This window comes from Osmia bicornis, chromosome 13 (genome assembly GCF_907164935.1).
Source record: "Osmia bicornis bicornis chromosome 13, iOsmBic2.1, whole genome shotgun sequence".
Lineage (NCBI taxonomy): Eukaryota > Metazoa > Arthropoda > Insecta > Hymenoptera > Megachilidae > Osmia > Osmia bicornis.
This window is the reverse complement of record NC_060228.1, coordinates 9,567,949-9,579,747: the sequence shown is the minus strand read 5'-3', so window position 1 is coordinate 9,579,747 and position 11,799 is coordinate 9,567,949. Positions and strand designations below refer to the sequence as shown.

The following is an 11,799-nucleotide window of genomic DNA, read 5'->3' as shown; positions in this document are numbered from 1 at the left end:
GTTCTCGCTATATTTCTATCTGACGTGATCTGACCCAAAGAATGTTGGTCTGATATCCAATAAAGACCAAACACTGAAATTTCTTTGCAATCATCTGTTCAGTAGGGGGGCGGCGTAAGTAATTTGGCAACTCGTTTCTGTAAAATTTTCAACGCTTGCATCACCGTAAAACTACGTCGGTATTTCAGAATGTGAAACACCAATTCCCACGAGATGATAGATCTATACTCTATACCTCGTTTCTGCTTATATGTAAGTAGTTTCGGAAAGTAACTTGCCGATGATAATTCTAACCGGACTTGATCCGTGCAATCGATTTTATTCATATTCCATTTCGAATTAGTAAGAAGACGGCATAGCAAACGTTACTTTTCAACATGGCTTCATACGTGCGGTAAGTTAATTATTTTCGGCCTTTTAACCTTCAAGAATTGAAAATATTTCATCTTTTGCAAACAACACCGAGTCAGGATATACTTAATTTTTATTGATTTCTATCGATACGACAATATAAGCGTTATAGTTCTTATAGTGTTTACTTTTATAATTCAATCATGATCACGCTGACGTGTCCATGATAACATCATATATTTGATATAAATAATCTTTTTTTTTTTTTTTTTTTTATTTTTTACCAACACAACATTACCAGTACTATGTAGTCTACTTGTAACAGCTTTGTTCATAAAATCGTTAAAATATGTATTTAGCGTAAATAAAGAAACAGATTTATCGTTAAAAAAAAAAATCGCATTACACAAAAAAAGCACGTAAATAAATAGTATACGTAAGTAAATACATAAATAAAATGAGAAAATCCGATTAATTAAAAATAAAATGCAGCTGATATCGATACTATGTAAACATGTTTTAGATTTTATAAGTTAATTTTACAAGTTATTGATATTGTAGGGTAGGATTACTGTTACTATTGGTCTGTTCTTCCTTCCTTGTCGATGCAGTTAATAGGGATACATTTAAAACATGCGAGCAAAGCAGTTTTTGCAGGTAAATTTTCACTCTTGTTTCTTATCAATATCCTACTTGAATTACTTGAAATCTAATTGAAATTAATTAATTTATGTTACATCATTTTAGACGGTGTAGAAAAGTTGAACCTGGAAAAACACCTTATCAACTTTCATTAGACACGTTGGTTAATAATAAGTCCAGTATAAGCGTAGATTTATTTAATAAGGATACATGGGTTCTTTATATATTGCAATTGACGGCGCTAAAAGACAATACATTCAGGCTTCGTATCGTTGAAAAGAATCCGTTACATCCGAGATACGAACCTGAACATGCTCTTCAAGATCAGCCTCAAACATCTGAGTTAACTTTAGTTGAGAAAACTATAGATCACGTAACTGTAACGAGCGGTGAAAATAAAGTTATATTGTATGCTAGTCCTTTTAGAATTGATTTGTATTCTGAAAATGTACTGGTTGTGTCTGCTAATGCAAGAGGTCTCATGAGATACGAACATCATCGTACAAAGCCCAAGTATGTTGATACGATTACAAGCGTAATTATCATTCTATATATGTATACAATCTTAAGTTTAATATCATCTTTATTCGTCTGTGGAATAGGAAAGGCGAAGAAGAAGAAGAAGGAGAAGAAGTAGTAGGGGAAGGGGAAGAGGAAGAAGGAAACGTAGAAAATATTGAGGTAGCAAATAATACCCAACCTCCGGGTGATGGAGCGGAAAATGATCCGGGTGCATGGGAAGAGAATTTCAAAACTCATCACGATGCGAAACCCTTTGGCCCTGAGGCTGTTGCTTTAGATTTTACCTTCCCAGGATCAGAATATGCATACGGTGTTCCAGAGCATGCTGATTCTTTTGCATTAAAGTCAACTAAACAAGCTCATCCGTACAGACTGTATAACCTAGATGTGTTTGAATATGAAGTGAACGAAAGAATGTCGCTGTATGGAGCGATACCTGTTCTCTACGCTCATGGTAAAGATAGAACAACTGGTATCTTTTGGCACAACAGTGCAGAAACATGGATTGATATTTTATCAAGCGCGGACAATAATATGGTGGAAAGTATTGTAAATTTTGTATCAGGTTCCGGTAAAAAGTCTCAAGTGGATGCTCATTTCATGTCAGAATCTGGTGTAATCGACGTGTTCTTTATGCTAGGCCCAAAGCCTTTAGATGTATTTAAACAGTACACTACATTAACAGGCACGGCACCGTTGCCGCAAATGTTTTCTTTAGGATATCATCAATCTCGTTGGAATTACAATGATCAAGATGACGTAATACAGATAGCAGAAAACTTTGATGTACACGATCTACCTCTAGATGTTATGTGGTTAGATATCGAATATACTGATAGCAAAAAGTACTTTACTTGGGATGAAAGGAAATTTCCTAATCCTACCGAAATGATACACAACTTGACCGGGAAGGGTAGAAAATTGGTCGTTATTATCGATCCGCATATTAAACGTGACAACGGTTACTTCGTTCATAATGATGCAACCAAAATGGGTTATTACGTTAAAACGAGAGACGGAAAAGATTACGAAGGTTGGTGCTGGCCTGGAGCGACATCGTATTTGGATTTCTTTGATCCAGCTGTGCGAGAGTATTATATCGGTCAATATAGTTTAGACAAATTTCGTGGTACTACAAATGATGTATATATTTGGAACGATATGAACGAACCAAGCGTATTTAACGGCCCTGAAGTAACTATGCCTAAGGATGTGATCCATTATGGTGGTTGGGAACATAGAAATGTCCACAATATAAATGGATTTTTCATGAGTATGTCTACATATGAAGCTCTCTTCAGAAGATCCGGAGGCAGTTTACGACCATTTATATTAACAAGATCTTTCTTTGCTGGATCGCAACGTTACACGGCCATGTGGACCGGAGACAATACCGGTGATTGGGATCATTTTCGCATAAGTTATCCAATGTGTCTTAGTATGGCTGTTTCTGGAATGTCATTCTGCGGTTCAGACATTGGTGGTTTCTTTAAAAATCCAGACTCGGAGCTGTTTATAAGATGGAATCAAGCTGGTGCCTGGCTTCCATTTTATCGTCAACATTCCCACATTGAAACGAAACGACGGGAACCGTGGACGTTTAACGACGAAACTACACAGCTGGTCAGAGAGGCCTTCCGAATGAGGTATTCATATTTACCATTATGGTATACGATTTTCCGAGAGCACGAAATAACTGGCGTTCCTGTAATACGACCTTTATGGACCCATTATCCAACTGAAACAGAAACTTACGCTATCGATGATGAAATACTAGTTGGAGATTCTATACTTGTTCGTCCAGTTTTTCAGCCATCCGTTACAGATGTTAGCGTATACTTCCCTGGAGAAGGGAAAGTAACTTGGTACGATGTTGATACCATGCAGCCATATCGGCAGGCAGGCTTAGTTAGTATACCTGTAACTCTTCACAAAATTCCGGTATTCCAAAGAGGTGGTTCTATTATTCCACGAAAAATGAGAATACGCCGTAGCACGGTCGCAATGAAAAACGATCCGTACACTTTGGTAGTTATCACTGATTCTGCTGGCAAAGCTAATGGAACGTTGTACATTGATGATGAAACAAGTTTTGAATATCGTCATGGAAAGTATCTCTATTTAAAGATTAATTTTCAAGGGAATAAGTTAACCAGCACGTTTATAGACAAATTAGCTTCGTATCAAACAGAGAGCTGGTTAGAAAGGGTAGATATTGCGAATCCACCTAAAGGAGTTAAATCTGCTGTATTAACTTCGCCTAGTAAGTATACCGAAATTTAACTTAATTAATAATTATTCTATACTATAATTATAATTATTCAAAATTACGTTTCAGATTTGGGAAAAGTTACTTTGGAGACTAAATACAATCCGAATAACAATGTATTAACTGTTCGTAAACCAGGTGTAAATATGGGAGAAGAATGGACTATCGAATTAATCTATTAAAATCGCATTTTTATTATTCATCGTAAATTCAATAATCATACTACCAGTAATACCAATTTTCTATTCACGCAATTTTTTCAGCTATCTGTGATCAAAATATCATTGTATACCGCAAAAGAACAAATACAGTGTAGTAGAGTTAATGTAAATGATATATTTATTATTTTGACAAGCTATTTTAAAAGCTATTTCTCTTTTTATCGAATAGAGTAAGAAGAACGTGAATTATTCACCTTATTCAATCTTTAAAACTTGTATAATTATGCATGTAAAGAAAAAAAAGAAAATACATCGTACGTATTAGAAATATAAACGTTGACCGTACGTATATCTCGAAATATCTCGAAATATCTCGAAAGAATATTTAAATACTTAATTAACTTTATGAAGAAATTTATCAACGTATTTTGTAAAGGAACTGTGAACATGAAATATATATGAAAGATATATCTAGGATTTAATTAAAAACAAAGAAAAAATGTTTTATTGAATCAAATACGTTCTGCCGGTGCTTGCTTATGAGCTAAATACAAAAACGCGATTGATGATAAAGCAGATACCAAGAAAATAACGTCGAACCATCTATGATAAAAATTAAATTGCAATTCTCCTAAAACCTGAGTTATTATAATTCGATATTCTGCAGGCATATTCATGCGCATCAGAAGAACAGAGGACACGAAATACATTCCCTGAAAAAATATAAACCTATGTATTATATAAAGAAATCTTTAAGAAGAAAATTCTTACCATTATTTGAGCAAGTATAAGTACAATAATATTCGATGATTTGCTACTTGATATAGCATAAAAAAACTGAAAAAGAAAACAATAAAATAAAAGTAACGAATATTAATGAAAGATAATTAGAAGATAATGAAATAATAAATATATGTATGTATACATATGTACCTTTGTAAGTGTTAATAATAAACCGCGAATTGATGTAAGAACAATACAGCCAACAAGATAAAACGAAATGTGTTGTGACCAGAATGTAACATCAATATTAAAACCCATCCAATGTACTGCAATTTCAATTGCTCGAGTTACAGGATCTTTTTTGCCGACACGATCAAAAACTATATTAATCGTTGACTGAAAAATCAATATAAGACATGATCAAACGATTGAGCATTACATTTTTCAACACTTTGCAGCAATTTGTTTTCATTAATACTTGACGAATATTTCATTGATACTTACAATGAATATTTTCCAAGTACAGTATACAGAAAAAAAGTAGCCTAAAACATTGAAATATTTTCCTTGCCAAGTAGCAGCCCATTCTAAACGTTCCCTTGCAATCTGAATGTCGTGTGCTTCTAAAAATAATTGTCTGGACAATTCCTCCAGTGCTGTGACTTCTGTTTGTAATTGTTTAATGCCTGCAAATTTATGAGATTATTCGATTATTCGATTATTCGATTATAATATTTCATATGTCATACAAATATTATTGAAGAATGTAATACAGACTTTCTTGATTACTTTTAGTACCGCTTAAAGGCCCGAGCATACCCCAAAGCCGAGAACGAGCTTCAGTCTGTCCTACCACTTCTCCTTTTTTAGCTAATGCTATTCTTTTCTTTTTAGCAACAATCATGTCCATTGTTTGTAACAACCGTCTCTCTATAGCTTGTACATCAGCATACGTTACTGGCCTCATAAAATAGGCCATCGAGGTATACGGATAATTAACAGCACCAAATCCTGACAACAATGCCATAACGGTAACACCGATTACACCTATTCTACTAACACCTTGTTCGATAGATAAAAGGCCTTTTTTTGGACTTAAAATTGGAAAAGGATCTCCCACTTTCCAAAACAAGTAAAGGTAAAAAAGATATACGATAACTGTTAACGGTCTTATCAATTTCAGTCTTACTGCAAAAAAAGTATAATAAAGTCAATAAATGATAGTATAAGGAAATATAAGCCAAATATAGGAAAACATTTAAAATACATACCAAATCTAATATTACTGATAATAAAATATGCTATGTAAAATGGAATCAGGACAATTACCATAAAGAGAAGCATATAAAGACCAACGTTCCAATGAAAATATCTAGAACTAAACAAATATTGTTATTAATATTCGATAAGGAAAAATTCTGTTTGCTTACCTAGAATCAAGAACTCCTACTATTTCAAAAATAATTAGCTCAAACATAGTACAAGACAATGAAAATGTTGTGGAAAAAATTAATTGTACTAATCTATGATGGACTTCGTAATCCCGAAATAACTTTTTTACAAAAAATACCCATCCTCCTAAGAAGAAAATCACCTGGAATATGCGATATAAATAAATGGAATATGAACTGCAAGTAAAACTATTAAGCCTGACAAATTTAACTCCTTTAGAAAATAAATCACACGATTTTAGACCACTAGATTTATTAGGACAGTGTCAATATTCATACAGATAACACAAATTACATTTACATCTTTATTAATACAATATGTTATAAAATTTTCATTTCATTAAATTTTCAAATGATCTCAAATAAGTTGACACATTAATCATTTGAAACAATATCTATCAAAAGTCTATAAATATACTGAAAATGTTTTCAAAAAATAATTCTCAAATGAAACATTTCAATAAACGAAGAGAAATAATAATTCATAACCTAACTGTATAATATATAAGTACAAATCCTATTAAGATTAAATTTGTATTAAGTGGAAATAAATTTCCACCTGTGTAATAAGAATCACGAATGTATCCTCCAAGAAAGCCATGTTTTAATAATATCGTAAACACTTTGCATTGCGAATCGTCAAATTTTGTTCTTGCAACTTGACAGAATGCCGCAATAAAAACAATCCACCCCACACCCAGTGACCCATGAGCATCGTAATATTATTTCTGTTTAGACCTGTTCGTGTATACTTGGTTAGGTATCGGCCGATAGCAGAATATACCGAACATTGCCGAGCGTTACCGAAGTGCCGACCGGTCTACGATGGGAAGGAAGGTCCCGCCATTGCTCTCTCGAGCTTCGAAGCGATAAGACGTGTTAAGGTCGTGCTCCCGTATAAGCAGTACAAAAGTACGCATAGTCTACTTATTTAAATAATTTGCACAAATTATCGACTTGGATCGTTTGTTTATCTGTTGGTTAAATTTAATTTGCATAAATTTTTATTTTTTTATTTGTTACAGATATTTGTTTGATTTCGAGATGGCGCCATGGGATACGACGCCATGGCACTTTATATCGGTTCGAAAATTTTGTAAAGAATTGGTAACATTTTAATTTAATATAATCAATTATTAACATTTATTATTGCTTTTTTTGAGTCGTTGTTAGTTGTAAGCACTTTTGATAATTAATTGGTACCAAAGTCGAAGAAGAAAAAATTAGAATTTTGTTTTTTTATCAATTAATACAAAAAGTATCATTAATATTTCATTTTATTAAATAATTTCGTGAAGTAATTTAATACATGTGTTTTAAATTAGAAGAAAATTGAAACAATTTGCGTTCTACTGCAAACGATTGTTTCTCTTATGCAATCATTTAATTATATTTGCATTATTTTAAACAATTTCTTTTTGTTAAATCATAGTAATTATATTATAATATACAGCTTTTGGTGCAGGTTTTAATTAAAATAGAATCACGTTATTAAGTTACATGCTGTTTACGCATGATTAATTATTGGACGTTATTTATTCAAAAGAATTTAGATAATTTATAAATCACGATGTAATAGAATTTCCAACAATTTTCAGTATGCTTACAGCAATTCTAACAACGAAAATCCACTACTTTAATAAGATGGTGTATTATATTTATTAAATAATGATTTTTTGTCTCTGTAATGTTGATTGAAATAATTATCTACAATCGTTTAAAACATTTCATTATTACGATATTAATTAGGATGAATATTCAACTCTAATAATATCTGTGTTCGTTTAAAACATTTCAGGAACACTGATATTTCCATTAATAACAGTATTTCCTTAACGAACGCTGAATAAAATGAATGTTAGTTTTTGTTTTTGTATATTTCCACCCATCCCAAACCTCTTTACTAATCTTTTCTTCCAGGAATTGTTGTGGCCGCGCGCAAGGCGGTCGGTAGAGTCAGTGTTTGTACGAACATATTTCCAATGTTTTGATTTTTTCAAGGGTGAACTGGCCCTGAATAGAGTTGCGTTTGTACAGTTAGGAAACACGCGAAAGTAGAGTCAGTGTTTGCTGCGTATTATAAAATATTTTCTAGAGCATCGCGGCTCTGATTTTTCTTTTTCCATCGTGAAAGTAGAGTCTCTACTTTCTAATTGTTCGCCGAAAATTATTCATATATTTATTTTTATTTTTATTTTTATTTTTAATTTTTTTTTTTATTGCTCGATATATCCGGTATTAGAGTCAATCCACCACTGAAGAGGAGTCTTGGGCGTTGCTCAATGAGGAAAGAGTGTAAGTATCATATTACTTTATTTAATTAATTTTAATTGAAATAGAATAATTTACAATTTCAATACTTGATAATTGAGAGTTCTTCTTAATTGCTATTGCTAATATTTGATAAAATTCAATTTCATATATAATTTTATTAGAATAAAAATTGATAATTTGTCAAATTAACCATAATTCTTCTTTTTTTGTTACAGATGAATTTTCTGATTTTGCCGAGTTCCTGGATATCCTGATGATGGCTTTCTTCACGACTTCCGTCTTGGTACGTCACTTAATAATTGAGATTTCTTTTTAATTGCTAATATTTTATAAAATTCAATTTCATATATAATTTTATTAGAATAAAAATTGATGATTTTCAAAATTAACCGCAATTCTTCTTTTTTTGTTACAGATGAATCTTCTCCTACCTGGTGTTGTCCATCCTCCTACTTGACTGTCGGAAGAAGAGTATATCTGCGAACGGTGAGTCGCATGTTTTATGGTTCCTCTGGTGCCCAATCATGTCGTAGGACGAATGGTCCGAATCGACACGGGTCACTGGTTGTATACGTGGTTAGCAAGCACAGTGACCATGGGTATGATTAGTAACCATACCTATGAGTAGTAACATTTTTATTGTTTCATTTCATTTAGTTCAGGCTAGGTCTTCTTGTACTTCGTGTTTTAATATCATTTCAATTCCACATATTCCAATAGATATTTATGAAATATATGAATGCTCTTAAATGTTCTTAAATGTTCTTAACTGTGGAATTAGAATATTTTAATACCGAAACAATATTATTTAGTTTGTCTGTAATAGAGAAGTGAAATACTATCTGACTTAGTTATTGCGATGGCTCAAAGCAATATAATATTTTGATAGTATTATAAATTCAAATATAATTTGAGAATTTTTTAAAATTTCATTCATTCAATAGCGAAGTTTAACTTATTTACACGTTCATGAATAAATGAACAATTTATGTGCAAGAAGACAATTCGTGACGGGTAGATTTCCAAGTCAGAGTGATCTATTTCAACACATTTTGCGTATTCTTGAAAATTTACTCTGAGGAGGGAGTCGCCCGAGGATGTTTTAATTTTTTATTAATTTTCACAATATATTTTGCTTTTAATAAAATATCAAATTCAATTTAGACATTAAATTCCTTTTTATTAGAGTTTTGCCTTTATTAAATTAGTGTTGCGAGAAATTTCCGACGCGAGAGTAAATATGACGATGCACTGACTAGTATTCGGTGGGAATCCTTTTGGTTTTTCATCTCAATCCTATGTGTTATGTAATTAATCAAATTAGTTGGAAGGATTCCGCGGCATAAGACCGTGAACACCATCTCTGGGAGATATACCCATGCATTACTAGGCCTTTGCAGGCGCAGCTTTACCATATGTTACCATATTCTAAACTGCAGTCCTTTTGTCTATACTATGGGCGTCCGTCAATCTGACACCGTTGGATGCAACGTGTTGGACGGGCGGGTAGCGCTCTTAGCGAAGGGGTGCACTCTGTCCTGGCGTTACGACGTCCAGGCGGGGTGGGTGGTATGTAGCGTCTGGCGTATGAACTAGGGGGCGTGAGACCCTTCGTTGCCAGCTGATATTAGCAGTGCACCATGTTTGCGTCATAGTTGCTCTATTTTCCTTTTCAGTATTTGTTCTTAAAGCTTTATATTTACAAAGTCGAGTCACTTTTATTAAATTAAAATAGTGAAATATTAGCCCGTTAGATGTTTGTGTACTAATCATGTTTGTAGATCAGGATTTTCAGGTTTAATCCCTTCCGTGGTTATTGCCAAAGCCCATTCACGTGCCCAGGCGCTACTTGGATGGGCAGAGGCAATGGGCACGATGACCTAGTTCATAAGAATAATAATTAATAAGCGACTGGCATTGTGTTAGTATATCGTGCACGACGTAATTTCCACATATGGTGTGTGTGTGTGTGTGTGTGTGTGTGTTTTTAGGCTGTGGGATTGCGTCGGTTTAATAACTTTTTCATTTAACTTTTAATTTGAAATAATATTTTATTCAACAAGATGTATGTACAATGAACGTACAAACCAAATAGTATTATTACCATTATGTATTATGAAATATTCTATATCAAAGAAGTTAATTAAATTTTGTAATTATCATTATACGCAATGATTGCTAGCCTTGCCAGACGATTTCAGTGAAAAATGGTACGTACCGTAGAGTGTGATGTGAGATGAAACTCGGGTGACGGAGACGTCCCGGGACGTTCTCCCTAGTTTAGGCTCTTGCGCCCGGGTGGAGTGTATGGGGGTCGTGGAATGAATTTTTGTGAGAATGTGATTTTGCCTTTTTTAAATATAGCGTTAGGTAGGTAGGTAGTATACCTTCTGGTGTGTGTGTGTGTGTGATAGATTGTAAGTAGGTAGGGCCGGGACAGGTTGTCACAGTCTCTTGGTCGGGTAGGCGCGATTTCGCGTGATCAACCTGTACCTGGAATATATTTGAAGAATTAACGATACTATCGATACGAATGGAGTATGCCGTTCGCCTTCGATTCTATTTGTACAATTTTTCAAATTTTTGGCGACTTCATAAGTCGTCATACGCGATCGCGATGGCACGAAACGCACAAGTTCTGCTCGAGCACGGCACGTGTGCACGAACAACGACTTATATGTATAAAGTCCTTTTTCGTCCACGTGTCAATTAGAGTTTCGCGATTTTTCTTTTTTGTTGATTGTTTTTTTTTTTTTGTTTTGCGAATTTGCAAGTCTCGAGTTTTAGATATAAGTTTCAGGCGGGTGGACCGCCCGAAGAAAGAAAAGGCTATATGCCGAAGCGCCCCGACAAACTGTCTTTCAAGAGGGGAACTACTAATGATTTTGCATCCTTTTGCAAAAAAGTATGGGAAATCATTATCGTTACTACTTTCTCACTGTGCTTGCTTGTAGTTGTAGTTTTGTAATTTCAGGACAAGAGGGGGCCCGTGAACCCCATGATTTTGGGCAAATCGCGTTTTCAATTTAGTGTTGCGAATGAATATCGATCACGGTTCAATTTAATGTTGCGTATGCATGATTATCGCGATTTTCATTTAGTATTGCGAACATTAAAATAGAATTGAACTTTTCAATGTTGATTCATTTCAGATTTTTGAGAGTTTTGCTTTTTAATGTTTTAATTGCTTTAGTGTTGCGAGTAAAAGATTCACGGTTTGAGAATCCCCTTTTTTTGCATTTTAATTGCATGTCTATTAAAGATAGCGTTGCGAATGACATTAGCGCGATTGTTTCCCAGTGTTGCGACTTATAAATACGCGATTGCTTTGCATTAGTTTATAGAGTTCCCTGCTAATTAGTGTTGCGGTAATGAATACTCGCGTTTTGCATTAGAGTTGCGATAT

The 11,799-nt window shown here is 33.7% G+C and overlaps 2 protein-coding genes across 4 annotated transcripts; one reads left to right on the top strand and one right to left on the bottom strand.

The window, feature by feature from the left end:
- Nucleotides 1-16: 16 nt before the first annotated feature.
- LOC114879480 (neutral alpha-glucosidase AB) lies at nt 17-4,279 on the top strand. 2 transcript variants are annotated; one of them, XM_029194430.2, is made up of 7 exons: nt 17-114; nt 189-252; nt 344-394; nt 913-1,008; nt 1,099-1,506; nt 1,596-3,778; nt 3,854-4,279. In XM_029194430.2, exons 3-7 carry the CDS (start codon nt 378-380, stop codon nt 3,964-3,966), a joined length of 2,817 nt encoding a protein of 938 aa, XP_029050263.1. In that variant the 5' UTR covers nt 17-114; nt 189-252; nt 344-377; the 3' UTR covers nt 3,967-4,279. The 2 variants fall into 2 exon arrangements, with proteins under 2 accessions (XP_029050263.1, XP_046144441.1); XM_046288485.1 differs by lacking the exon at nt 17-114 and having other exon boundaries at nt 186-252.
- A 143-nt stretch (nt 4,280-4,422) lies between these two features.
- On the bottom strand, nt 4,423-6,923 carry LOC114879482 (Golgi pH regulator). 2 transcript variants are annotated; one of them, XM_029194436.2, is made up of 8 exons: nt 6,679-6,923; nt 6,099-6,262; nt 5,940-6,046; nt 5,446-5,856; nt 5,173-5,354; nt 4,879-5,064; nt 4,717-4,782; nt 4,423-4,658 (listed from the first exon to the last, which is right to left on the bottom strand). In XM_029194436.2, the coding sequence occupies exons 1-8, from the start codon at nt 6,718-6,720 to the stop codon at nt 4,458-4,460; spliced, it is 1,359 nt and encodes a 452-aa protein (XP_029050269.1). In that variant the 5' UTR covers nt 6,721-6,923; the 3' UTR covers nt 4,423-4,457. The 2 variants fall into 2 exon arrangements, with proteins under 2 accessions (XP_029050269.1, XP_029050270.1); XM_029194437.2 differs by lacking the exon at nt 6,099-6,262 and having other exon boundaries at nt 6,679-6,919.
- Between the last annotated feature and the right edge of the window lie 4,876 nt (nt 6,924-11,799).

Coding starts and splice junctions, on each gene's coding strand:
- LOC114879480 (XM_029194430.2), top strand. Junction 1,009..1,098: donor GAGCAAAGCAGTTTTTGCAG/GTAAATTTTCAC, acceptor ACATCATTTTAG/ACGGTGTAGAAAAGTTGAAC. Junction 3,779..3,853: donor TGCTGTATTAACTTCGCCTA/GTAAGTATACCG, acceptor ATTACGTTTCAG/ATTTGGGAAAAGTTACTTTG.
- LOC114879482 (XM_029194436.2), bottom strand. CDS start 6,720: ATGGCTTTCTTGGAGGATACATTCGTGATTCTTATTACACAG. Junction 5,065..5,172: donor GTACTTGGAAAATATTCATT/GTAAGTATCAAT, acceptor TTGATTTTTCAG/TCAACGATTAATATAGTTTT. Junction 4,783..4,878: donor TATTATTAACACTTACAAAG/GTACATATGTAT, acceptor TTTCTTTTTCAG/TTTTTTTATGCTATATCAAG.